The sequence below is a fragment of the Dipteris shenzhenensis genome, chromosome 19 (genome assembly GCF_047967505.1).
Source record: "Dipteris shenzhenensis isolate YYH24624 ecotype China chromosome 19, Dip_SZ_1.0, whole genome shotgun sequence".
Lineage (NCBI taxonomy): Eukaryota > Viridiplantae > Streptophyta > Polypodiopsida > Gleicheniales > Dipteridaceae > Dipteris > Dipteris shenzhenensis.
Window position 1 is genome coordinate 10,019,617 of NC_141614.1, and position 26,394 is coordinate 10,046,010.

At 42.4% G+C, this 26,394-nt stretch overlaps 1 protein-coding gene across 1 annotated transcript; it reads left to right on the top strand.

Annotated features, from left to right (window-relative positions):
- Positions 1 to 1,373: 1,373 nt before the first annotated feature.
- Positions 1,374 to 22,202, top strand: LOC147890054 (uncharacterized). The gene is made up of 3 exons (XM_087390799.1): positions 1,374 to 2,332; positions 4,556 to 4,609; positions 21,812 to 22,202. The coding sequence occupies exons 1-3, from the start codon at positions 2,024 to 2,026 to the stop codon at positions 22,043 to 22,045; spliced, it is 597 nt and encodes a 198-aa protein (XP_087246925.1). The 5' UTR covers positions 1,374 to 2,023; the 3' UTR covers positions 22,046 to 22,202.
- Positions 22,203 to 26,394: the final 4,192 nt, after the last annotated feature.

A 26,394-nucleotide genomic window follows, 5' to 3' on the forward strand; every position in this document is an offset into this window, starting at 1 on the left:
AAGTGTCGATTACGATAGCCAATACCAATCATGCATGTATTTATATCCACCCTCAGACCAGCTTCTCCTCAGAGACTAACCTTTCCATGTCACCAAGCATTTCCTTTGATCAGTTAATGGATGGACCTTGATTGTTTTGGGTAGCTACGACTGTAAATAGATGACAAAAATGGATAACATAATGATAGCACTTCCAGTTTACATGAGGAATCCACAATGCCCTTCTACAGAGTCTGTGAGGCGATCCTGAGCACTTACTCTACACATCATACTATCCTTTGACTGCTATATATTTTCTTGCATGCCATGCAAAAAATCAGCAGCAACTTCACCTCCTTGCGCTCAGAACTATGTAGAACCATGTGCACTCAAATGATTGGAGGATACCTTACCTACTTCAACCCTTGTGGATATCTATGCATGAAGCATATCCTCCATACTCTGATAGGTTCAGTCAATTTGACCATCTTATTTGTGATTATCAACCGATGCAACCCATGAGTTCCTCCACACCTCCCATTCTTTGGGCTGAGAACTATAGGTTATCACAGCTGATACCTCTACATAAGCATAGAGGGGAAGAACCATGTGCTTAGTACTATTATATGCAAACTCATATGATTGGAGGGTACCTAGGATGCCTATGCATGAAGCATATCCTCCATATACTGATAGGTTCAATCAGTTTGACCTTCTTATTTGTGATTATCAACCGATGAAACCCGCGAGTTCCTCCACAGCTTAATTTGTTTGATGTTTCTCTATTTTCTGATCTCAATGCTCTCTTTAGAGATGATATCACGGTTCTGGTGCTCATGCTTTAGGTCTTTTACGCTCTTTTCTTTTGTTTCCTTTGCTTTCAAGAGGAGACCCCTAAAGCAACCTAAGGGCATCAAAAAGATTGAAAAACGGGATCAAAAATACCATAGTTCCACAACTCTCGACCAAGATGGTCAAGCGCTCCGTGGTAGTGACAAATCAGTGAGGAAAAAGGATGTCCAACCGAGGCAGCAAAGACCCATCTAAGAGGAGGGTAACACCAAGTCATGCCATTGTAATAGAGATGACAGAGTCAAAATATCGAGCTTAAGAAATACGGCACGAAGACTTGGAGCTACACATGAGCTACCTTGGCAACGATCCCAAGTAAAGAGTCACATTTTGAGCACCTCTAACAGCTGAAAAGGCATAACCCTCGTTGTAACATAAATAAGGTTTTCCCATGTCTCCCTTCCATTTTTAAAATTCTATGCCGCTGGAGTACTGTGAGAGGGCATCTGGCTATGCTGCCTAGGTCTCCTACCAGCACCTGATACATGGTGATGAATTGATCATCCGTAGTCGCTCTTCAACCTGAACCTCACACACAAGCCATGAGCCAACTCACTCGAAATGATGCATCAGGGTCTATGACCAGACTCACTCTTAGTCGCTATTGTTGACTGTGTGACGGTCGTGCAGTTGCAGAAGGAACCTTCAACTACTTTGATGAAAGTGCTTCCGGACTTATTCCAGGAGTTTGAACAAAGCAAGTCTTGCTCCCAGGATGTAGAATTAACGACTTTCAATCACCCAGGCACGTAGCTGTAGATAGCATTGTTCGTCAAACATTGACGGATAAGGCATTCACGTACGTTTCAAACTGATAACCTGCTTTGCTGAATACTGATCCCTGGGATTCTTCTGTAAGAAATTGAGAAATGGCTGCATCCTCGTCGTACTGTCTGGATATTTGCGTTGGACTGACTCAGTCATTACATAAGTACTGGTGACCACCTCGCCAGAGAATGCAATCGCATGCCAACTAAAGATCAACATCATAATGATCAAGGAAGTTTCTCCAAGAGAAATGGGAACCGATTGTATGCCAGCATTGATGCGCGCACAGACGTAGACGAAGCTCATGCCTGCAACTCTTCACCAAAAGCATCGATTTCTAGCCATACAGCAAACAGATATTTTCTTCGGGATCCCACCGCGCTCATATAACGACCACCCAGCATGGAGATAGCATTTGCTAGCTATGGCGCTGCTGTCCAGTTGCCCCCTGCCTCTTGCATGCAGCCAGCTCGGTCGCACGGTCCAAGCTCTTCCCCCGAACCAACAGAACTGCTTCTATGCTGTTTCTAAATCCAACAGCTTGCATTCGACTTTCGCCTCTTTTGGCACCAACGAGCCGCGACCCAACAGCAAGATTGGCGGGCCGATAAGGGCGGACGCCTCCGCGAGGGAACTCGTGGGAGCCAGCGACTGGGGCGAGCCTGTTTCTTTAGGGACAGTGAAACTGCCTGGCGACGTGAACGTGCAGAAACTTGCACTTCTGTTGTATCAGGTAATAAGCTTCTACATGGCCGCTACAATGTGCAACTTTTTCGTCAGCTATCTCGAGCGATCCTAGGCGTGAATGTTGATAGATCGTTTGCTGCCCACGATGCTACCGCCCTCTCTACTAGTTCTTCCTTCCTCTTGGTCTGTAATCGCCTCCTACGCGCTGCGAGCTATAACGCATGCTTTGCCTATTATTTGGCATCACATGATCCTCCCCATCTTGAAAAACTTCATTGTGATCGTTATCTTTCCCCTTAGTTCATCTTTGACCCCCAAACTTTGAGATGGGACGATCACCTTTAGCCCCGAGCATGCCCTGTCAGACTCGCTGCGACTAAGAACCATCAATGTAATTCTTGAAGCACACTAGCAGTTTTGAGTCTTCTTATAAAGTTTTCTTAGTTCTTGCCAAGACACGTGCGTGAGTTTTGACTCTCAGGGGACAGGTGAGAAGAAAAGGAATAACTTTGCGTGCATGGGTTAGCGATAGGTTAAATCAGGGATTCATTTTCTGATGTCTAGAAGATTGCTCTTTAGGAAACCAGTTTATTGCAGCATTCTGTTGTCCTTTCTGTAAGGAACTCGTACAATGGCACCCGATTCTTCTTGAACATAGAGGATTCTTGGCCTCTCCACTCGCTAGTCTTTTCAGTCCGTCCAACCTCAGAGTTTCTTATATAGGAAGCAAAGGTACGTTAAATGAACGCCCTTTATGTTGGATGCAAGACCTTAATCTAATAAGGAGGTTTCATTGCACGAGTCCTTCAAAGAAGACAGAAGGTTGTAACAAGTGTACAAATTTCATCAACTCGGAGTATGAGCTGAATGTCTTGGACTTCTAGAACTGTTGTTCGCATAGAGATATGTTAGAAGTATGATGTGTATATTTCAATTGTCGTGTGTCAAAGAAATCCTGGAGGGTCGAAAGTGTCAGCATGCAAAGTTGCACGCTAGTTGAACAATGGGAGTACCTTCAGTAGAGAACACAATGCCCAAGCTGAGTCAGCTCACATGCCACACAAGCAAACATATCAACATTGTCACTCAGGTGCAATGTCACCGTGGTGAAGTCAACAAGTCCAGAGGTATGTGGCTAGTTGACCGGTTGGTTGATCATTTGGGAAGCCAGCAGATTTCCAAGGAGTCCCTGTCTAGAAAACTTGTTAAAACGGGCTTTGCCCCCCGCTAGCTTGCCTGGGAACGATTACTTAAGTTGCAGCTCATCAATTGAAATCCAATGGGTTGCACTGAAGACGATACTAAACTACATCCAGGGGAGAATATTGTGACCTGGAGCTCCTAGGGAATAGGTCCTACAGGTTAGGAAAATGTGTCCTGATATTTCTTTGAGCAGCCAGACTCAGCTTTTCTCTGGTGAATTAGAGCATAAGAAGCTCAGTAAGCAATTTGTGCAAGCACATTTCAGTCTGGCTGATAGTAATACTCTGTCATATTTGAGAGCGAGAAACCTTGTGTTTTCGTTCGAGATCAACGTACGTAGATAATGTGTGCATATTGTCTAAGTTTTCTGGGAATTTAGGGGTCCTTCATTTTTTTTTTGCCTTCTTGCTTGATAGTTAGCTTTCCATCAATGCATGTTTGCTTTCTCCTAACATTTGATGTGAAATTTTGTAATGGAAATAGTGCCATGCACAGCCTTCTTACTTTTAGAGCGAGAAACCTTGTGTGAAAGCACATTTCAAGACCGGCTGATAGTAATTGATAGTGATACTCTGTCATAATTGAGAGCGAGAAACCTTCTTGCTTGATAGTTAGCTTTCCCTCAATGCATGTTTGCGAAGTGCTTTCTCCTAACATTTTATGTGACATTTTGTAATGGAAATAGTGCCGTGCTCTGCCTTCTTACTTTTTCTGCACATGCATTTTAGACTTAATGCCCTTTACGAATTTGCAATGAAGAATTTCCTGAATGTGACTTCTTTTGCTGTGTCTGACTGCTTTCTAGCACTTCCTTTTAAGAAGATGTTCTGTATTTTGTGACTGGAAATGTGATTAGACCAAAATATCTTTTGTCTCTTTGTTATCTGTCTTGAAATTCTCCAATTGTGCTTCTATAAGCGTATTACTTCTTCTACAAGCGTATTAAGATCGACCATACCAGTTTTGACATTTTTTGCTTTGAACAGTGCATGAACATTACTTAGCAGCGTCAGGTGAAATTGGTAGCATCTGTAGAGTTAGTAATTGTATGCTTGATGCTATGCAGTGGGCAAACAGTCTTACTCAAAATGCAAATTTGCCTCTGCCAGTTCCACTGAAGGTGTGTTACTCTAGTAAGCCTTTTCAAAAGCAAATACACCTATTTCATTGTTTCCTGTCATGCTAGAGTTTTTGTTCTTCAGGTGGTCATGTTTTGGCCAAGAAAGAGTTATCATAGTAACCAGTTGTGTTGTTTCTATTGTGATTGGTCACTTGAACTTTACAATATCTGGAGTTGAGCTATTGTGCACACTTTTGTATGTGTGAATTTTGCTTTGGCTCCTGATTCATTACTAGGCAATCTAAGAATATAGACTTTCCTTCCTTAAAAAATATTGCTATTCTGTGTGTGTGTGTGTGTGTCGGTGGTATCGCTATGATCATGGTTTTTTCTATTGTGTTTATCATGGGTGCTGATGCCTGTTTAGAGGCTCCACCCCTCAGCTCATTGTATCAAGTCTTTTTTAGTCTCATAGACCCTTTGGTCTTCCAAAGACTTTTAATAAAATTTATGTCTTTCTTTCTTCCCCCCCACCCCCCCCCCCTTCTTCCCTGGCCCTGCCGTAGAAGACAAGAGACATCGCCTCAATTTACAAAGGATTTGCTCACCCTTGCAAGTTGTTTGAGCTTACTAAATAATGGTGTCTATGTGCAGAAACATGAATGATCCCAAAAGGATTTAGTGTATTGGGTGGACTATCTTACCACCAACTCCTGAGAGCCCATATCATGAAGGGATCCAGGAGTTGGTGCTAGGACCTTTGAATCTGACCATAGATCAATATCCTTTGCAGTGGATGGCAGGCAAAAGGTCTGAGGTAAAGCTTGCAAACTGGCCACCAGCTGCATTGAGATGAACTAAAAAGATATCTTGCTGAGGACAGTCCATCAAGGCTTTGAAACTAGTAAGAAAATGACATGCAACAGTGTAGGAAAAGGCTTAGCTAGAGAGGGAAAGAGGAATTGAATATATATATATATATATGTCCACGTGTGTGTGTGTGTGTGTGTGTGCAGTTATCATTTTCTTCCCTGGGAAGTTACCTTCTGCAAATGATGTGGCTCAGTGGGTTTAGGCTTTGTTGGGAGGTTGCTTTGTTGAAGGAGTATACTTTGCTTCTCGAGGTTTTTATGAAGTGCACGTTTTGGATGCCTCATAGTGTCAGCAGATATTGGAGATGTCTCCTCTATTCTATGGCAAACAAATGGTGCATGTCATGCCATGGTTGCCAAATAAGGATTATCACGGTCTCATTCGACATCACTGCCCTGTATGGGTTGAGGTAGTGGATTTTCCGGATTATATGAGGGCTGAGCTACCAAGTCTGGCAGCTACTTTGGGGCAAGTTGTATGCCCACCCCGTCCTTCGGGTAATCGAAATCGGTTTTGTGTTCTTTGGGATACAGATCACCCAACCCCTCCTTCCATTGCGGTAGAGGTGGAAGATGTTCCCTTGGGCGAAAAATACTTTGACTTGAAATGGGGAGTATTTGCAGGTGCTTGTTTTACTTGTCATAAATTTGGCCATCTAGCTTCACAGTGTCGTGCAATACTGCATCAGCTCACATCTACAGTTATTGCTCCAGAAAATACTACCCCTCCAACTTATGGTCCAAGGCCTAAGGCTACGCCTAGCAAGTTGGGTGATGTGGCATCTAAATCTGTTCTTCCCAAAGAAAGTGTGGTCCAGGTTTCAGCCAAGCAAAAGGATAAGGGAAAGGGCAAAATTTTAGAATCTAATGCCTCTCCCCAGGGTGTCTGGAAGCAACCCAAAAAGGTATTTGCGCTTAAGCCATGACCGTTACAATCTCGGCACTGGGATGCCTCTACTTCCACCCCTGGTTAGGCCTCTACCCCTGCTGATAGCCTGACTTCTCGACTGTGGGTTGATGTGCTCAAGAAGGGCATTCCTGTATGTGACAATGATGAGGATGATAGAGCTATTGATCCAGGAGGTCAGGTGGACGTCGATGTCATGGTTGAGGCCTGACAGCTTATACCTTTACTATGTTTCTTGGTTCGACTGTACATATCTTCTATGTCTGCTTCAATTACTTGCATTACATACAATGTTCAAGGTCTTTGCAATGTCAATAAGTGGAGACTTTTTTGGCACTATGTACATAGAATGCACCCTGATGTAATTTCCTTACAAGAACACAAACAACACTTCTTGGCTGGCCAGCAAGGCCACTTTGCTAGTTATGACATCTTTTATGCTGGTACAATGCACTTTTCCGGGATATGCATGTTGGTGAAACATGATATGCAGCCCACGGTTGCTCACAATGACCCCCAGGGTCGATGGATGGTAATCAAATGCATCTGTCATGCCGATCTTTATGAAATAGCATCGGTTTATGCCTCTCAAACTTCTGCGACAAGAGCTCGAATGTGGGCCTCCCTCAAGCAATATCCATGGCTGTCTAATGCTTTTTTGTGTGGAGACTTTAATAACTCGCCTGCCATGCAAGACAACACCACTCATCATTCTCACATGATCCCCACTGAGCTTCGACATTGGGAGGATATGCTTTCTTTCTTGCATGCAGAAGATTTATGGCTCTCAACAAGGGATAGAGATAAGGGTCATACATACCGTCACAATGCTTTTACTCATTATTGGGCTCGACTTGACAGATGGTATTTGTTGCATGCTCAGCAGTATGCTAGTTTCACATGTGCATTATGGGTTGATCATTCCCTCTTGCTATCTGATCACTTTCCAGTATGCTTGACATTATCTATAGCACATTTGACAGATGATATGCCTTTTTTTGGTTGTCGCCTACTCCATGTTAATAGTGCTTATTTGCTTCATCAACAATTTCAGAACATGGTGAGAGTGGCTGTCCGCCCCCTCCTCTTACATGCTCAGGAGGACATGGATTTTGCTTGGATCAGTCTTGCCCATTGCTTGCAGGCTGTTATTCAATATTATGGACGGAGTCTCATGGAAAACCTCAGGCTTAAGCTGAAATGGGCTCAATCTCACAAGCAACAAATGGATATAATCAGCTCTTATAGGCAGCTCACCTCCTCTGAACAGGATTCTTGCGCTTATGCGGTTCATATCATCCATCAAAATGATCTTCGCAAATTAAAGAAGTGGCAAATCCGAGCTCGCATGAAACCCCTTTTGGATAAGGGCTGCTCCTCCAAGGCCTTCTTTAAAAGCCTACATGCGGATAGGCGAAAGGAGGATATTTGCAGGATCAGGCAGGATGATGGCACCTGGACCACCTCCAAATCAGAATTGGAATCGCAATGCTCTAGTCATTTCCAGCATCTCTTTTCTCCTCAGCCTGATTATTCGATGCAAGTGAACGCAGCTAGGTCTCAATTTCTTATGCATGTTCAGTCTATATTGTCTCGGGAACAGGCTCATGCATTGGAGCAGCCATTTATGCTTAATGAACTAGATGATGCTTTGAGTCATTTACGTAAAGGCTGCTCTCCTGGTTGGGATGTATTGAATGTTGAATTTTTCCGTGCATTTTGGGGTGATCTCAAGGACACTCTTCTTCTTATGATCAATCATGCTTGGGCATAACAATCTCTTCCCCCTTCTTGGAAACATGGCCTTGTCAAATTGATCCCCAAAAAAAGGTTGTGTGAGACAATGGCTGATTGGTGGCCCATATCTCTTATGCCAGTCATCTACAAACTCATTGCCAAGATGATTGTCCTTAGGGTTCGATTTATCTTGCAAGCAGGACTTCATCCCAGGCAGTATGGATTTGTTCCCAGAAGGCAGATTATTGACAATATCTCCAATGTTTTACTTGCAATTGAGTATGCCAAATATTCTAAACAAGATGTTCTCATTTTGCAAGTGGACATTGCGAAAGCATTTGATACTGTCCATTGGGATTTTATTTCTCAGACTATGCATAAATTGGGATTTGGCCCTCGGCTCGTCCATGTTATTTATTGGTTGTATTCTCATGCCACTACACAGTGTCTATTTGGTAGTGGGTTGTCAAGGACATGGACTATGACCCGTTCAGTGAGACAAGGATGCCCTCTTAGTTCGCTACTGTATGCCATTGCTACTCATCCGTTATTGTTGCATATGGACCATCTTGCAGATACTGGACAGCTTCATGGCTTGCAAATTCCAGGGGCACAGCCGTTTCTTGCACAGGCATATGCTGATGATTCATATTTCATGCGCAGGAATTCTCAAAGTGACCTCTCTCATTTGATGCATACTTTAAATGATTTTGGCATAGCTGCTAGACTGCATATCAACTTTCAGAAATCGAATCTTCTAGCATTGAAAGAAGCTGATTGGCATGCACTTCTTTGGCCAGGCCACATTATTTCTTCCCATACCATTGTGAGGCATTTAGGGTATCCCATTGGCTGGAATATTACCCCTCAATAACAGCTTAAATGGGTGCTTCAAAAGATTAACAAGAAGCTGGAATATTGGCACTTGTCAACTTGGCCTCTACATGTTCGACTTCGGATAGTACAGTCTATCATTATGGCATATGTGCAATTTTATTTGCCTCTTCTTCGCTGGTCTTTCAAGCATTTGGCTTCCTATATGTCCCAGGCTATGGAGATATTTTGGAAAAGCAAATCTCACAAAAAGGCTTTGCGACTACTTCCCATGTAGTCTGTTTGTTCTCCTAAGACTCATGGCGGACTGAATATTCTCAATCTTCAGTTTCATATGTTGGCAAGAAAGAGCACTATGATTGCTGATTTCTTTCAGCAAAAACAGCCATGGGCTATTATGTTAGCAACTATGTGTGGAAACATGAAGTCCCATGCATATGGGCATTGAATTACAGATCACTGGGAAGCAATCATGACCACATTTCAGGGAAAAATTCGAGGCTGTCCTGTTTCTACTGCTTTTATTCATGATTGAAAGAGAATTCTCTCTTATGCTAAATGGTCAGGTGCTTCCTCCCATCATGGTAACTCTCTTCGTTTGGAAAGCATCCATTGGAGCAAGGTGTTTGAATCGCCTCTTGCTTTACAGGCACCTATTAAAGCATATAATCTTATGAAATTGTGCATAAGATTTGTCGGAGATGTGGTGGATCAACATGGTTATGTGCTTTCATTTCCACAAGCTTGCAGGACATTCCCCTTGGGTCTGCATCATAGGCCCATTTGGAGAATACTTACAACTATGTTGCAGCCATTTGTTCCTGTTCCTTCGCTGTTTGTACAGGACAGATTACTGGACTGGAATGTGACTTCCTTGTCTCTTGCTACTTGTTCACTTTCAATGCATAATTTGACATCCTCGATGGTCTATAGATTTCTTCTTCCACCGCCATGGATTGATAAGCATGCCAACACTCTTTGGAATTTGGATAGGCCTTTATCTTGGTGGCAATCAAAACTCAGGAAAATTTGGAAAGCTAAATTGCCATTGAAACAGAGGCTTTTCCTTCGGAGATGTATAGTGGGAGCTTTTTCCATTGGGGTGAAATTGGAAGCACGTCGTATTGCTTCCTCTTCCTGCCCCCGTTGCTCTCATCACCGTGAGACAGTTTCCCATTTGTTATGGTCTTGCCCGCACTCTTGAATATTGATCACTCATGTCTCTCATTTGCTGCGGCTCCGGTTTCCCTCTATCAGATTCAGGAAACTCTTCTAGATGTTTGGATGCTTCTCATCTCAGATGTCTCCATTCCTCCTTTTCTTTCACTGGGCTCGCTTTTGGGTACTATGGACTATTTGGACACAGAGATTGCATTTTAGGATGGGACAACAGTTTCCTCAGGCATATGCTTTCTTCAGAATGTCCCTCAAGCAATCTTTATATGATAGTTATGGTGCGAGGGACTTGGATGCTACTAGCCTTGAAGTGTTCTCTCACTATTTTTGAGTTCTTTGATTAGGCTCTCTTTTGGAGTCTAATGTCATGTACATTGATTTCATGTTAATTTTATAGTTATTGGTTTCACAAAAAAAAAAGTGTGTGTGTGTGTGTGTGTGTGTATGCAAGTCCCTCGCAGCATATGCCTTGAAGTGTTTTCTCACTGTTTTTGAGTTCTTCCATTAGGCTCTCTTTCGGAGTCTAATGTCATGTACATTGATTTCATGTTAATTTTATAGTTACTGGTTTCACAAAAAAAAAAACAAAAGTGTGTGTGTATATATGTATAGATGGTGATGGAGACCTCCTCTGCCCTGCCAGCCCCGTCCTCCTGTGAGCTTCCACCCGTACCGTCCCCCTTCCCACCTCTACAGTCTGCTAGTTCCTCCGTATAGCTGCCGTCAGCTATACGGCTTTCGATACAGCTACCGTCAGCTATACGGCCTTTTGCAGCCTTGCCCGTACAGACTTCCGAATGGAATTCCTTGCTGCTCCCGCACCCTGTGGACCCCTTGATACAGGTTTTCGAGCCTGCTGTACGGCCTTCCATACAGGCTGTACAGTCGTCCATACAGGCTATACGGCAGACTGTATTGCATGTACAGTCATTTTCGCAGCCTCTTTCCTCATTTGTTTTTTTTGCCTCGCGGCCCACTTCTGCCACTGTTCCTCCCACCCGTGTCTTTCTTCGGCGGAAACATGGTGGTTTGTCTGCCTCCCCCTTTATCAAATTCGCAAAGCTGGATGTTTCTGATGGCCCGTCTTCTTCACTCCAGCTGGATCTTCTTCGCCAATTGTGCTCTGCTTCTGTCACAGAAGTTCCTTCATTGAGTTTTCTGCTTGTTTGTTCTCTGGACTCTGCTCCTTTGGTCTCTGGTCTTCGACAGGCTCAGCAACTTGGAGCCTGCCTCTACTTCATGGGCAGGGTTTTATCTTCAGCTCAGCTCCGCTCAGCTCCGTCAATGGGCTGATGTTGCAATGGGTCCGGATTGTATTTCTTCCTTTCTCGGCAAAGGATTTTACTATGCCCATTGCTCTTCGCCTGAGGTGGTAGAGCACCTTGTCAGTGATGTTGGTGTTCCTGCAGCTGGTTTTTTTGCTTATGTTATGCCCTGGGACCCGCTTTTCGATCCTTCTGCAACCCTTCTGACTCACTGTCCGGTTTGGATTACTCTTAAAGCGCTGCAAGTGCCTCTCCTTCAACATCTTCCAACTCTTGCAACTTTTTTGGGAAGGCCTCTTCATGTCCCAAGACAAGAGTTTTTGCAAGCATCTCGTGATGTTCGTCTATGCATTTTGTGGGATATGAGGCAGCCTGTGCCATGTACTCTGGATCTTGATTTGGGATTTGCTCATCTGATGCGCATCAGGCTCCATTTTGCATCTTTTCCCACTGCATGTTATCGGTGCAGACAGGTTGGTCATTTTGCTCGTGCTTGCCTTTCCACTTCCAGGCCCATACCTCCTGCTCCTTCTTCAGTTGTCAAGGTTACTCTCCCTTCTCCTCGGTTTCTGCTCTGGCTTCTTTGGCGAAGCCCTCTATTGCTCCGAATCACTACTAGAGGAAGGTTGATAAATCACAGGCAGATCTTCCTTTAGCTGAAGACGCTCAGGACTGCACCCTTGTTGAGCACCATCAGTCTCCTTCTACTCAGGATATGGATGTGCCCCTTGCAGAGGGAGATTTACAGGATGACATGCATACTCTCTCTCAGGATACTGCCCCTGCTATTACTCATATTGATCCTCCGAATGAAGATCCAATGCTGGATCGTGCTTCATCAAATGCAGCTTTTTCATCGGAAGATACAGATGTTGATTTAATTTTTCCGCCTTTGACGCCTGTGCTAGAGTCTTCTTCTGTCAGGGATGCAGAAGTACCTTTTCTGGTGGAATCTTTTCATCCCATGTTACAACAGGTTTTTGACCCTCTGATTCAAAAATTTCGGGTACCGGCCTATATCAAGAAGAATCACAAGGGCAAAAAACAGCTGGTTTTTATTGATGGTGTGGTTTCATCACTGCATCAGTTTTTACAGCAGAACAATTTGAAGCTGGAGGATGCTGTGTTTGACTCTCCTCCAGCTTGATATGTAACTTTTTACTTGGCTACCTCATGACTTTTGCTCTGAGGTTTTACTTGTAAAAACTTTTTTCTTGTACTTATTGGTGGGTTTTTACCTCTTTTGAGGTTTCCCACATAGAAATATAAAGATTTCACTAAAAAAAAAATTGTGTATATATGTATGTATATATATATGTGTGTGTGTGTGTGTGTGTGTGTGTGTGTGTGTTACTTTAAAAAAAAAGTATATATATGTGTGTGTATATATATATGTATGTGTGTGTGTATACATATATACACACACATATATATATGTGTGTGTGTGTGTGTGTGTGTGTGATTCCGGAGAGCGATGGAGATCTCCTCCTCTGCACAGCCCGCCTCGTCTTCCTCCTTGACCCCGTCCATACAGCTCACGTCCGTGCAGTCCCCTCCTACAACCCTGCTCCCTGCTCTGCCTTCCGTACAGTTGCCATCAGTTGTACGGGGATTTCCGTATCTCCGACGCTCAGCCTGCCTCCAGTACCGTCGCCTGTACAGGCCGTACGGTTGACTGCTCTGTCTTTCGTACCACTTGCACTCAGCCTACCTTCCGTACTGCCGCCTGTACCACCTCCCGTACGTTCTTCGTTCGTTGAAGATTCTCCCATACAGTCAGTTGTCCCTGCTGTACGGGCTTCCGTACAGGCTGTATGGTCAACCGTACAACTTGCACAGTCCCCTGCGCAGCCTTCTCCTTCTTTTATTTTCTCTGCTTCGGCACCTCCCTCTACCCCTGCTCCTACTCGGGTATTTCTTCGCCGAAAGCATGGTGCTCTGCTTGCCTCTCCTCTCGTCAAATCGGCAAAGCTGGATGGTTCTGATGGCCCTTCTTCATCGCTCCAGTTGGATCTTCTTCGCCAATTGTGTTCTGCCTCTATCACAAAATTTCCTTCATCGACTTCCCCGCTTGTTTGCTCCTTGGATTCTGCCCTTTTGGTCTCTGGTCTTCTACAGGCTCAACAATTTGGAGTCTGCCTCTACTTCATGGGCAGGGTTTTATAATCAGCTCAGCTCCGTCATTGGGCTGATGTTGCAGTGGGTCTGGATTGTATTTCTTTCTTTGTCTTTCTAGGCGAAGGATTTTACTATGCCCAGTGCTCTTCGACTGAGGTGGTAGAGCGACTTGTTACTGATGCCGGTGTTCCTGGAGCGGGTTTCTTTGCTTATGTTATGGCATGGCATCCACTTTTCGATCCTTCTGCAACACTTCTGACTCACTGTCCGGTTTGGATTATTGTCAAAGCGCTGCCAGTGCCTCTTTTTTAGCACCTTCCAACTCTTGCAGCTTTTTTGGGAAGGCCTCTCCATATTCCGAGACAGGAGTTCTTGCAAGTCTTTGCATTTTGTGGGATATGACACAGCCCGTGCCATCTACTTTGGATCTTGATTTGGGCTTTGCTCATCCGATGCGCATCAGGCTTCATTTTGCATCTTTCCCCACTGCATGTTATCGGTGCCGACAGGTGGGCCATTTTGCACGTGCTTGCCCTTCCATATCTAGGCCCGCACCACCTGTTTCTTCTTCAGCTGTCAAGGTTACTCTTCCTTCTCCTCCGGTTTCTGCTATGACCTCTTTGGTGAAGCCCTCTACTGCTCCGAAGCACTACTGGAGGAAGGTTGATAAATCACAGGCAAATCTTCCTTTTGTTGAAGAAGCTCAGGATTGCACTCTTGTTGAGCACCATCAGTCTCCTTCTATTCAAGATATGGATGTAACCCTTGCAGAGGGCAACTTACAGGATGCTATGCATGCTATTTCTCAGGATACTGCCCCTGCTCATATTCAGATTGATCCTTCGAATGAAGCTCCAATGCAGAACCCTATTTCATCAGATGTAGCTTCTTCATCGGAAGACACGGATGTTGAGCTAGCTCCTATGCCTTTGATGCCTGTGCCAGAGTTTTCTTCTGTTAGGGATGCAGAAGTACCCTTTTTATTGGAATCTTTCCATCCCATGTTACAACAGGTTTTTGACCCTTTGATTCAAAAATTTCGGGTACCGGCCTATATCAAGAAGAATTATAAGGGCAAAAAACAGCTTGTTTTTATTGATGGTGTGGTTTCATCACTGCATCAGTTTTTATAGAGCAACACTTTGAAGCTGGAGGATGTTGTGTTTGATTCTCCTCCAGCTTGATATGTAAAATTTTACTTGGTTACCTCATGACTTTTGCTCTGAGGTTTTACTCGTAAAACTTTTTTCTTGTACTTATTGGTGGGTTTTCACCTCTTTTGAGGTTTCCCACACAGAAATATAAAGATTTCACAAAAAAAAAATGTGTGTGTGTGTGTATAGAGAGAGAGAGAGAGAGAGAGAGAGAGAGAGAGAGCCTGAAGCAGATTAGGGAGTAGTATGTGTCAAGTTAAAACGTGTGGTCCTCCCCTATATCCTCCGCTTACTGAAAGGAACCCCAGAATGTTTGTGGCATAACAGAGAGTTTGTAGCAGCTCATATTTCCCAAGTACCCAACAGTATCTAGCAGCAAAATCGTTAGGAGAGGCCTGATCGGCACCCAGATGCAGAACGGGGGGGAAAGCCTAATGCTGCAGTAAAAAAATCTGATATCAAACAGCGTCCTAGAGCCATCATAGACAGCAGGAATAGGGTAAACATACTCTTTAAGTGTGGTGAGAACGGACTCCTACCGAGCATAGGGAAATATGAAAAATGAGAGATGCTGGGACTGCCAGACTTAGCATGGTCATAGCGTTCTCTAATGATGATGAGGAGTTGGGGGATGCATGTGAGACCCTAATGTGACCCACATGGAACAAATGATGCAGGGAAATATCTAGCAGCTTGACACGACCACAATCGCTCTTGGGAATCCAGACCTGCACACAAGCACAAAAATAGAACCACAAAGAGAGGAGCAAGCAAGCACACCACCCAACCATAATACTCACGGGTCCAGGACCCGTAGAATCTGAGCATTCCCTGAGCCACAGGCTGGGCTACTGCCACGAACATCTACATCCAACCGGTCCACAACCATCCTAGTGTCCCATACCACCAGGAGGTGCCCATAGGGCCTCAGGACTGCGCCAGGAATATGGGCTACGCTAGAAAGCAGGTGCGTGTCCGCAACACGGTCTAGGGATCCAGACTAGCAAGGAAGAGACAAGCTTGCTCTGACTTGCGTGACTGAAAACTGAACCCCCAGGCTCGTGATACGGGCTCGAGCCCAGTGTTGCTAAAAATAGTAGGAACCCTAACTCGTCCATTGCCCTTGGAACCCAACCTGAGAATTGCTTGCCTAGACCCTAGCTTCCTCTAGCTATCAAAGCTAGTCCTGTTGCCTAAGCACACATTAAATACGATCCATGCACATGACAAAGCTGGAGTTGGAGATGGCCGCGAGTTTCGTTTTGACGCTGGTGGTACTACATGGCATGGAGAGCATCCCCAGTACACACAAAGCTCAATGTGGGTACTTTGCAACCGAGTTCCAGAGGCATATTTGTTGAGCATCACATTGCTACAGGCAGGACTGTTCAGATGCTAGTGGATAGTAGGAGCGCGCACAGTTTCATAAACCCCAAACCCCTGTAGAAATCTAGGCCTGTGGTTAGAGCGATTGACCATGGGTTAAGAGTTGAGATTGCCAATGGACAACACATGATTAGTAGGCTATGTTGCCAAGATGCTGGATCCGACTCCCCCATCACTATGATTGTGTAGGAGATCTATTTGCCTTGGATATGGGTCCCATTCACATTGTTTTGGGATGTGACTAGATAAAATCTCTTGGGGAGTTCAATCTTGATTTGAATGCCATGAGTCTCCATTTTGCACATAAAGTTTTATGGTGTGACAACCCTAACAATGAAGCTGATTTCAGCAAGGCAACTAGCTAGGGAACTAAAGAAAGAGAGAGTTATATATGCATTGCATGTGACCCAACCCCCTCAGGTGGAGGATGTTGACATTTAACGGTTACTTTCAGTATATGCTGATATATTTGCTGGTATTCACATCAGTTACCTCTAAAGAGAGACATGGACCATGCTATAGTCTTGGAGCCTGGCAGCAAGCCCATCAACAAGGCTCTATATGGTCTCTCTAAGGTTGAACGAGAGGAATTAGTAGAGGAAGTAAAGGAGTTGCTTGAGAAAAACTTCATTTTTCACAGTACTTGTCCTTTTGCCTCACACATACTTTTGGTGAAAAGATGGGTCGTACCTCATGTGAATTGATTAGAGCGATCTCAAAAAAGCCACTATAGTCCTCTGGGGTGATTACTTTTTGGATGAACTCAAGGATGCTCAATCATTCACTAAGATAGATTTGAGATTAGGATACCACCAGCTATAAGAGTGGAGGGTGATGAGCTCAAAACAGCCTTCTGCACAGAAAGGGACATGTATGAGTTCAAAGCGATCCCATTTGCATTGACTAATGAACCAGCCACCTTTCAAGCACTGATGAACATGATATTGCAGCCGCTTCTTCTCCAGTATGTGCTAGTTTTTTTTAATGACACCTAATTTATAGCTAAAATAGGCAGGAGCACATTGAGCATGTCAAAGAGGTGCTGCAAATGTTGAGGCTGTATCAGCTCTTTGCTAAGACGTTTAATACCTTGGGCCCATTGTGGGCAGGAATGGGATTCGAGTGGACCCTTCAAAGGTGAAATGTGTAAGGAAGTGGCCATGGCCATGGAATCCATCCCAGCTGAGATGATATTCGGCCCTTGCCTCCTTTTAGAGGCGTTTCATGCATCACTTTGGCAAACAGGCAGCCCCTCTCATGGATCTTGTGATGAACGATACTTTCTTCTGGTCCATTGTGGGCCCATTGTGGGCGGGCATTGTGGGCAGGAATGGGATTCGAGTGGACCCTTCAAAGGTGACATGTGTAAGGAAGTGGCCGTGGCCATGCAATCCCGCCCAGCTGAGAGGAGTTTTGGTCCTTGCCTCCTTCTGTAGGCGTTTCATACATCACTTTGGCAAAGATCTTGTGAAGAAAGATTTTTTCTTCTGGTCAACAGAAGCATAGGCTGGTTTCAAAGATATGAAATTCTCATTGACTCATGCCCGGGTGCTGGTATGACCTGGTTTTTCGCGGTCATTCGTTGTGGAGGGAGATGGTAGTGGCAAAGGATTGGGGGTCGTTTTAAAGCAAGAGCATGGTGTGTAAGTCTTTAAAAGTAGAAAGTTCGATGACAGAGGGATCACTTACCATTTTTATGACTAGAAGATGTTGGCAATTCTGCATGATTTCGAAAAGTGGCATCACTACCTATATGGCGGCAAGATCAAAGTCAAGACTGATCACAACCAAGGCCCTTCTTATACAGCCTAGCTTATCACCCAAGCAAAAGAGGTGGTTGGCTTCAGTGCACTCATATTAACTTTGACATTGAATACAGGAAAGGAAAAGAGAATGCAGTTGCAGATGCCTTATTGAGAACGTGAGCTTGCACATCATCTTCTATATCCACTCTTTACCAGGACTAAATACATAGCATTCAAGATGAGGTGCTTGCAGAATTTGAGGGCAACAACCATATTCTCAGACTTGCAGGATCCCTCATGTCAAGATTATCTTGAATTTAAATTGCACAATGGCTTGATATGGTTCCAGGACTGAATTTATTTGGTTCCACAATTGCACTATCAAATGTTTGTGTTGAGGGAAATGCATTCATCCCCTATGGCAGGACATACAGGCATCACAAAGACTTATGAAAAGATAAAGCAGAGTTTCTTTCACATTTGATCTTCATTCAATGTGCTCCCATCCCAATTGGTTTGTATTTTGCTCGTATACTTGGTTTCAAAAATCTTTGGCAGCTCAGTCAACGGTATGAGGTTTGTTGTCTCTCATATCAGGTGTGAATGAGATGCGACAACTTCCCTCTCTTTGAGATATATCTTCCATGAAGAGGGGATGCCTCATGAATTCCTGTGTATACTCCAAATGGGATAAATCATAAAAATCAGCCAAATCTGCCACAAGGTGAGCAGCAATACAAAAGGTGGTCACCATCTTTTAAATTGGTCCCATGTGGTCTTATCAATCCTACGTGCCCCATCTATTATACCTAGTCACTTTATCCCAAACAAAGGGGGGGAAAAAGCAAGTTCAAATACAAGGATGCATCATCAACAGTTGCCTGCAGTTGACAATTTAGCAGCAACAAGCAGCTCCATCAGAATTATCACCCATGATCTCCAGTTCAAAGTTATTATTGCATTTAATGCCCTTGGGGTGCCTAAACAGTTCACAATTTTTATCCCTTAGTGACTCTAGGTATCACACAATTGCCAATTGCATGTAGATAGTAGATCTTTGTCTTTTCATCTCCATCAACTTGTCTTTTTGCACCTCATAAGGGACTTGTCATGCAAGTACATTGGGCCTTCTTTTATCTTCTTAAAGGTACTATGCCTCCCAAATTTGGGTAGAGAGAGGAAGATGAGATGACGTTTATCAATGAGGGTCGGATGGAGGTAGCTCAATGGAAGCGATTCCCTGCCAATGTGGGCAACCCCACTTGTGGCTATATGCAGGGTCAGCTCATGGATACTCTATCCACTTTATTACAAAGCATGGCCCAGGTTCAAGCACATACATCCCACCAAGTTGGTCAGTAGATCAGCCAATAGATTGGCTAGTAGGTTGGCCGATCACCATGCCTAAGCACAAGGAGCACTCTGAGCATGAGGATGATATACCTATGTCGGCAAGACACCATGTAGTCTAACCTAGAGTTGGCTGCAGCTAAGGTTAAGGCTAGACTAACCTTGTTGGAAGTCAACTTCCCATATGTAAGCCTACAAATGAGGTGTGCTAAGGGGAGTGATATCTGGAGGGTCAAATGGAATTAATGGAGCTGCCATGTGGGCAGCACCCAGGCTGCCACATGGGAACCGCGGTTATATCTTTGAGTTTGATTGAACCCCTCACATAGGGCTGACTAGGCATTAGAGACTGCGATGAAGGTGCCTATAGGTGGTCCATGTTTCCTTGCAAGTTACTTGCAGTGGTTGTTCGCCGCTGGCACTTGTTCCTTCTTGTTCCTATTGCTTGTTGCGTTGGTATCTTTGTAATTGACTGTGATGCCTTTGAAATGTTTGGGTGTGAGTTATGAAGAGCTGGTATTTCATTGGGGTATAGAAAAAGTTTCCCCTTATATCCTGTAGACTTAGGAACTGCATATATACTGGCTTAAGGGAGCCCACAGATGGAGAAAAGAAAAAAAATCTTGCAACATTGAAGGTGCAACCTAAAACTTTTAAGTCAATGATAGATATAGTTTGCATAAGAGTTGAACTAAGGGATAATGTCACTGAGTTTAACACAAAGACAAGAGTCGCTACTTGGTCCTTGCCCTTGGGCCTTCGGTCCTAGCCTCTAGGCTCACATTTCAATAAAGACTTTTCCATAAACTGTAAACATTCAAGTTTAAAGTTTCACTTTCGATTTTCAAGGATCAAGCTTGTGGGATGAAGTTTAGGGATGAAGTTAAAACATTAAAACATGCATATTTCAAAACATGATGCACACAAGGCTCAAGTATATAAGTGAAAGCAACTCAAAGTGACAAAATGACCTATTTGAAAGTCTTGGCACTTTTAGCCATATTTCGTTGAAATTTCTCAAAATGTTACAGTTTCAAAGAAATGTGTTTTCCCTTGACTACGCATGCGTCGGGTGATAAAAAATGCAATCTTAGGTGCCCATGCCCAAGAGGAAGCATAAGGGCTGAAGTTAAGTAGGGAAACATGTGCAAGAGGAAGGTACATGCCATTGAATCTGTTTTGATACCAATGTGAAAAAGGACTTACCCAAAAGGGGAAAGTAGAGGTAGAAGTGAGACTCATCAATAGTCCTATGAAACCAATTGAGGAGTTCATTATAAGATCAAACTTCCCTTGTAGGGGACATAAACACTCCAGCACTCTTGAGATACCTCTTTAGGATTTAGTGGAAATTGAAATTGAAAGCAGAACACACAGTACTGACCTCCTTAGACATACCCTCTGCTGTGTGTACTCTAGCATCTTCCTATAACTTTCTCGTATAACTTTAAACTTTCCAAATGACATCATCTAAAATGCTGAGAGCTAGGAGTTGTGAGATGAGGGGAGCTTGTAAGGAATGTGAAATTATTCAAGCACCTGGAGAACTGAGATGAAGGTGTTGCTAGGAGCAAGATAGAGGTCTCAGCTACTTGTGTCCATGGGTCCTGTGGATTATGGGACTAAGATTGAAACTTAGCTATGATATCAGTGAGACAAAGATTTCACTTTATTATAGCTCCATGCTCCATGGAATCAAAGGTTTAGAAAAGCACCACCCAACCATAGATGTCCTCAAGCTCAAGTCAGAGGAAAGGTCCATGGCGTGACGTCTCCTACCAAAGTTGCTTCCTTCGTGCCATGTGTACTGCCAAGATGCACAATTTAAGTATTAATTAATGAATGCCCATGGCGTTAGCCCTCATACTAATACATAGCCTTGGCCACTATCCTCTAGGTCTCCCCTCTAGCTCCAGAACACAAAACCAAGGAGGACATCTGTCAGGTTTTCAGAGGTTTGAGAGCCGAATTTCTTTGGAGGCACCTCCTGGGGACATAGCAAAAGTGGAGGCATATTTACACTGCAACTCTTTGGACTCTTGGGGAGGAGCACCTTCAAGCAAAGTTCTGCAACCAATACAGCAAGCTACTTTCCTCACAACCAGAGATTTCATGACATATCCCTTTTTGCTAGTACTACTCCCTCCCAGGCACAAAGAGCAGTGGCATTGGTCCGACCAATTGATGTGCAAGTTCAGGTGCTTGCACATGGAGGAGCAGACCCAGTTCACCCTCAGAAGAGCATCTTTGCCTACCGTATGACCGATGGTTTTGACAGTTTTAGCAACAGATGTTAATTGGATGTCTTGCATCGTAGGATAAGTTCTTTCATGTCCTCTAATATAATGACACTATTTTTCTCCTACTCCCATGCCATGGGCAAATATATTTGTCAAATTATGAGCACCAGGAATCCTTCAAGAGTAAGCTCGTAATGGGTCCATTGCCACCCCACTTACTATCTACTGCACATATGCACTAATCTCGTACAACTCCCATACACTGTTTTGTATCCAAAGGATGTTAATACAAGCTCTCTCTCTCTCTCTCTCTCTCTCTCTCATTTATGTGTTCATGTATCATGTACATTGTGCATATGAGAAAGTATAAGGAGAGTAATGATGCACAGCAATTCAACAGACAAGCAGTTAGCTGCATAGCAAGACACTTGGTTTTCATTTTGTTTGGTTTTTCCAATCTTGTGTTTGGTGTCAGCAGGTAGACAAAATTGATGGTGGAGTAAGGCTTGGGTACATCAAGATTACAGATGGGGTTCTAGAGGATCTTGTCTATATTGATTGTGTTGTCTCCCCAGCTACTTCAAATTCAAATGCCATGTTCCGTGCGATGAGGAATGGCCGTTTTAAAGACCAGGTTCCACCTGGAGAACCTGTCATCATGCAAAGCCTTCTCCAAGCTCTTCGAAAATCTATTGAACTCTCCAAAATATAATTGCTTCCATGAGTATATGTAGTTGTATCATAACTTTATTTTGGAGAGCTGTACTTTTTATGCGATTCATTAACAAGGCTAACAAACTGACAATCCACAACGTTATGGATATGTGTTCTTGAGGATTGTAAAGAATGTTAGTAGAATGGTTTTGATAGAGGATTTTGTTCTCAAAGAAACTGGCCTTTGTTTACGTTGTACAATCAAACTGTGAATTTTCAGCTCCTTAAACAGCGTTCTCTTTGTCCAGGGACTACTACAGAGTTTGTATAAATGTTGTGCTACCGCCGAATGCAAACAAAGAACCTGCTGCCCAAATTTTCAGCATTTCACCCACTTACTACAAGTTCAATCACAGTTAGATTCAAGTATAGGATTGGTATTGCCTGTGATCGTAGAGAGCCTAATTTCAACATTCTTGTCACCTTGTACATTCCAGGGTAAGATACGTGCTTTTATTTCTGAGCTTGTCACATTAAGGACTATTATGATCAAGGAGGTGATGGAGCTGCTATTGAAGTATTCTAGTCTTTGCACATAAGTTTTCATTCTTTAAACTAGCAACTATTCAACTTTTATGTCATTATATGGTGTGCTTTGACGCTTGAGGTACATTTTAACATTATTTTTGTAACTATCATCGTTGGATTACCTTTCTTTCTTGGTGACTACACATATCTCACTTTCATGAAAGCTGCACGGACTGTTTGGAATGCCCAACAAATACACGTAGAAGAGTGTCTACTTTTCTCTTATACAAGATTTGTTCCCAACTTACAAGCATTTTCCCTTTATAGTTGAGAGCTCTTTGGATCCATTTTCCTATTAGTATACTGAATTATGGAATATGGTAGAGTTTTGTGAATGCGCATCATTTTGGCAATGTTGTGCCATTGCAATAATGCTTGTGTTAGACATGGATTGATCTTGGACGACACCTCGCAAGACCATTCTACAATTTGTAGTTTACTTATTTTATTGTAGGGAAAGGACCTTATATTTTGGTGGCCTCCATTTATGTCTTTGGTTATTAAAGCAAACACGTTAGGAGTGCATGATGTTAGATAGCTTTGCATATTCATTTATGGCAATCCATTGTCTTGAACTATTTTCATATTCAAGAGACGAGTGAATTAAAGCTTTGCAGTTGTCTCTTGAAACTCTTACAAGGCATTTTAGAGATTGCACAAATATGAGACCAGTACATACTTTGGACAGTGGTATCTATCGCTTTCAATAAATTTCATGGAGATGAGTAGGTGGATTCCATTTTGAACAAATTATATATCAACTTAGTAAGCTCCCTATGTCATGCAAGAAAGCAAATCCCTACAATTAGTTGACAAGGGCAAGAGAGAGGGTGAAGAAAGTAAGGGGAGAAAGTAATTAATCTGGTGTGGGGAATGATATTTTGTCTCGCCTGTCCATCATATTAATAGGCGATGCAATATGTTCAAGTTTTGTATGTCCCAATGGCCTATCATGTATTGTTGAGAAGAAGAATACAAATTCACTCCAGATTCTGTTTATGAGTCCAAGCTAATCTATCTTGGAACCTAATTGACTTGAGCGACATGTCATGAGCACTCTCTTCATCATGTTTACACATAGGTTCCATCCACCTTAAAGTGCTTCATAGATCCTGAGGCACGCATGTTTTCTCAATGCTTACATTAGCTAAAGATAGCATTATAAAGGCTCAAGCTAGAGCAAGAAGTTATGCAAGCCCACACCGTAGAAAGTTTGAGTTTGAACAAAACAAGAAAGTATTTGGGTGCCTAAATCTTCGAAATCCCTAGAGACAGCTAAATGTCCAAAGTTGTCTCTTAGGTATTATGGGCCATTTCCGTACTTAAAAGAATTTGATAACTATGTGGAAATTTAGCTTTATTCAAAGGATGTAGAGCACATACAGTTTTTCATGTAAATAGGCTTAAAAGTAAGTTAGGAGATGATGATAATCTCCTTGAAATGAAGTTCTAGCTGAACACATTAAACTTGCTACTTACTGCATGAGCAAGAAGAAGATTTAGATTAAAAAGAAAAAGAGCACGACATACAATATATCAAGAATGTCTGGTTAAGTGGAGAAATAGACTTGAAGAGAGTTCAACATGGGAAAGAGTAAACAACCTTCATAGGAGGTTTCCCAAAAAAAAATTTAAGGACATAAACCATTTTTTAAGGGAAGTAAATGTTATGACATCCATAATCGTGGACATGGCTTGGTTATTGTGAGGTGGGAAACCAAAGTGCTTGATAGCGGTTTGCAAAATTAAGAGCTAAGACATTAGAGGGATCCCTATGTCTAGGTATTAATCTAAGGGGCCTTAATAGGACCATAAGAGGGATAAAGAGGGGTAAGGTCCTTATTGGAGACCTGGCACCAAGGGAAGAAACCATTTGGGAGTACTGGGCTTGGAGGGAGAGTTCTAGAAAAAACTCCAATGTAGAAGAAGAGGGAGAAAGGTAATAAAAAAGACTCTCATGTAAGGGAGATCTCTCAAAATTTTGTTGCTGGGTGGGGAGCCTAATGGAGACCCTCTTATGTAGTCATTATTACACTCTACATCTTCATTCTTTGCAAAAAATTGAACATTTTTCAGTGAGATGTGACCCAAATGCTTTTTGAGAGCATTTATGCTCAATCTAACCATTTCTTCCCTAATTTATATTTCCCTTTGAGTTAAGATTTACAAGGTCATTGAGGCTCTCCTTTTGTTTGTTGCAAAATCAATGTGACTACAAGTAATCATGATTCAACATGCCTCTAGCTTGGAAGAGACACTTGAACAAGATTCTTTGATAGAAGATTGATCTTTAAGCTCAGACTTACTAGATCATGAAAATCTATCTTCCTTTCATCCATCTTTTTATGTTCATAGATATCTGGATTGCTTTCACACTTCTTGTGTTTGGCTTGGTATGAGAACTCATTTTCTTTTTACTTCAAACAAGTTTTCGTGGATTTTCATCTATCTACAAGCGTGCTTCATGGAGAAAAGATACTAAAGTCTTTCCAAGACTAGAGTATAGCAAGAATAAGGGCATTTGGAGTAGATACTCACGTTTGATGCTTATTTCTTACAAACATTGTAAGGTCTTTTCAACTTTATAGAGCCATTTAGATGAATTTTGAACATATGTTCCCTTACTTTCTGTATTTTGTATGTGAATTTATTCAAAATAAATTTTGAAATGTATTGTAGAAGTAAATTTATTTGTAGGCAAGTTTCAAGGAGAAGAGTCCAGTATCCTAAGGAAGACAAGCTTCTCAAACATACTCAAGGTCTAGGTATAGAAGAAAAATAAAAAATAAGTAGATTTGAAGTTATTATGATGAAATGTTAGTTAAACCTCACTTTTGAAGTCATGTTTGTATATGCCTTATAATGTCTTTGCAACTAGGTAGAGCATTGGATGAATTTTGAGCATATGTTCCCTTACTTTTTCTTATTTGCCATGAAAATGTTTTGGAGTAGATTTTGAAATGTTTGGTAGCAATACATTTGTTTGTAGGCAAGTTTCAAGGAGAAAAATGGAGTATACCAACATAGACAAGTTTCTCAAACAAAATAAAGGTCTAGGTATGCATTGGCTTGAAATAGATTCAAAGTTTTTCTGATGCAATGTTTAGTTAAACCTTACTTTTGAAGTCACTTTTGTAATTTAATAGCAATTTGGATAAAATTTTGTCCTATTTGTCGTGAAGCTTTATTCTAAACAAATTTCAAAATGTTATGTAGCAAAAATTTGTTTGGAGGCAAGTTTCAAGGAGAGGAGTGGATTATACGGAGCACGACAAGCTTCTCAAACACTAGGTATGTATTAATTTGCTTGACCTCAAAGCTTAGTCTCCTCTAGTGATATAGCTAGTAAAGTATAGTGAGAATTATTCTATGTATGTTTCATTTATGCAAAATGATATTTTAACACTATATTAGAGAATTTGGGAATCTCCCAAGTCCCACTTTCAAGTAAAGAGTTAAGATTTGAACATGTGTCCAAAACTTGAAATCTTTTTTGAAAGTGGAACTTGGGAGGATTCCCTAATATGGTGTTTAGGATGGATTCAACTTTTAAGTAATGGATTAAAATTTGACCATGTGGCCAAATCTTAACCATATTAAGTCCCAAAATATTTTAAAATTCCCAAATTCCCTAATATAGTGTTTTTTGATCAAATCTATTTTCTTTAGTATCGTTGTTTTTTTCTATGGACATTTCATGTAGTGTTTTCTCAAATTTCTATTTATGTGTGAATTAAGGCAAAGTGATAAATAGAGGTGGTGAACATGAACCTTAATATCAACATCAACATCAACATCAACATCAACATCAACATCAAT

Bases quoted from the DNA above. Each gene is read 5' to 3' on its own strand.
- LOC147890054 (XM_087390799.1), top strand. From the start codon at position 2,024: ATGGCGCTGCTGTCCAGTTGCCCCCTGCCTCTTGCATGCAGCCAGCTC. The intron at 2,333-4,555 runs GTAATAAGCTTC...GATGCTATGCAG, and splicing joins TTGCACTTCTGTTGTATCAG to TGGGCAAACAGTCTTACTCA. The intron at 4,610-21,811 runs GTGTGTTACTCT...TGGTGTCAGCAG, and splicing joins CTCTGCCAGTTCCACTGAAG to GTAGACAAAATTGATGGTGG.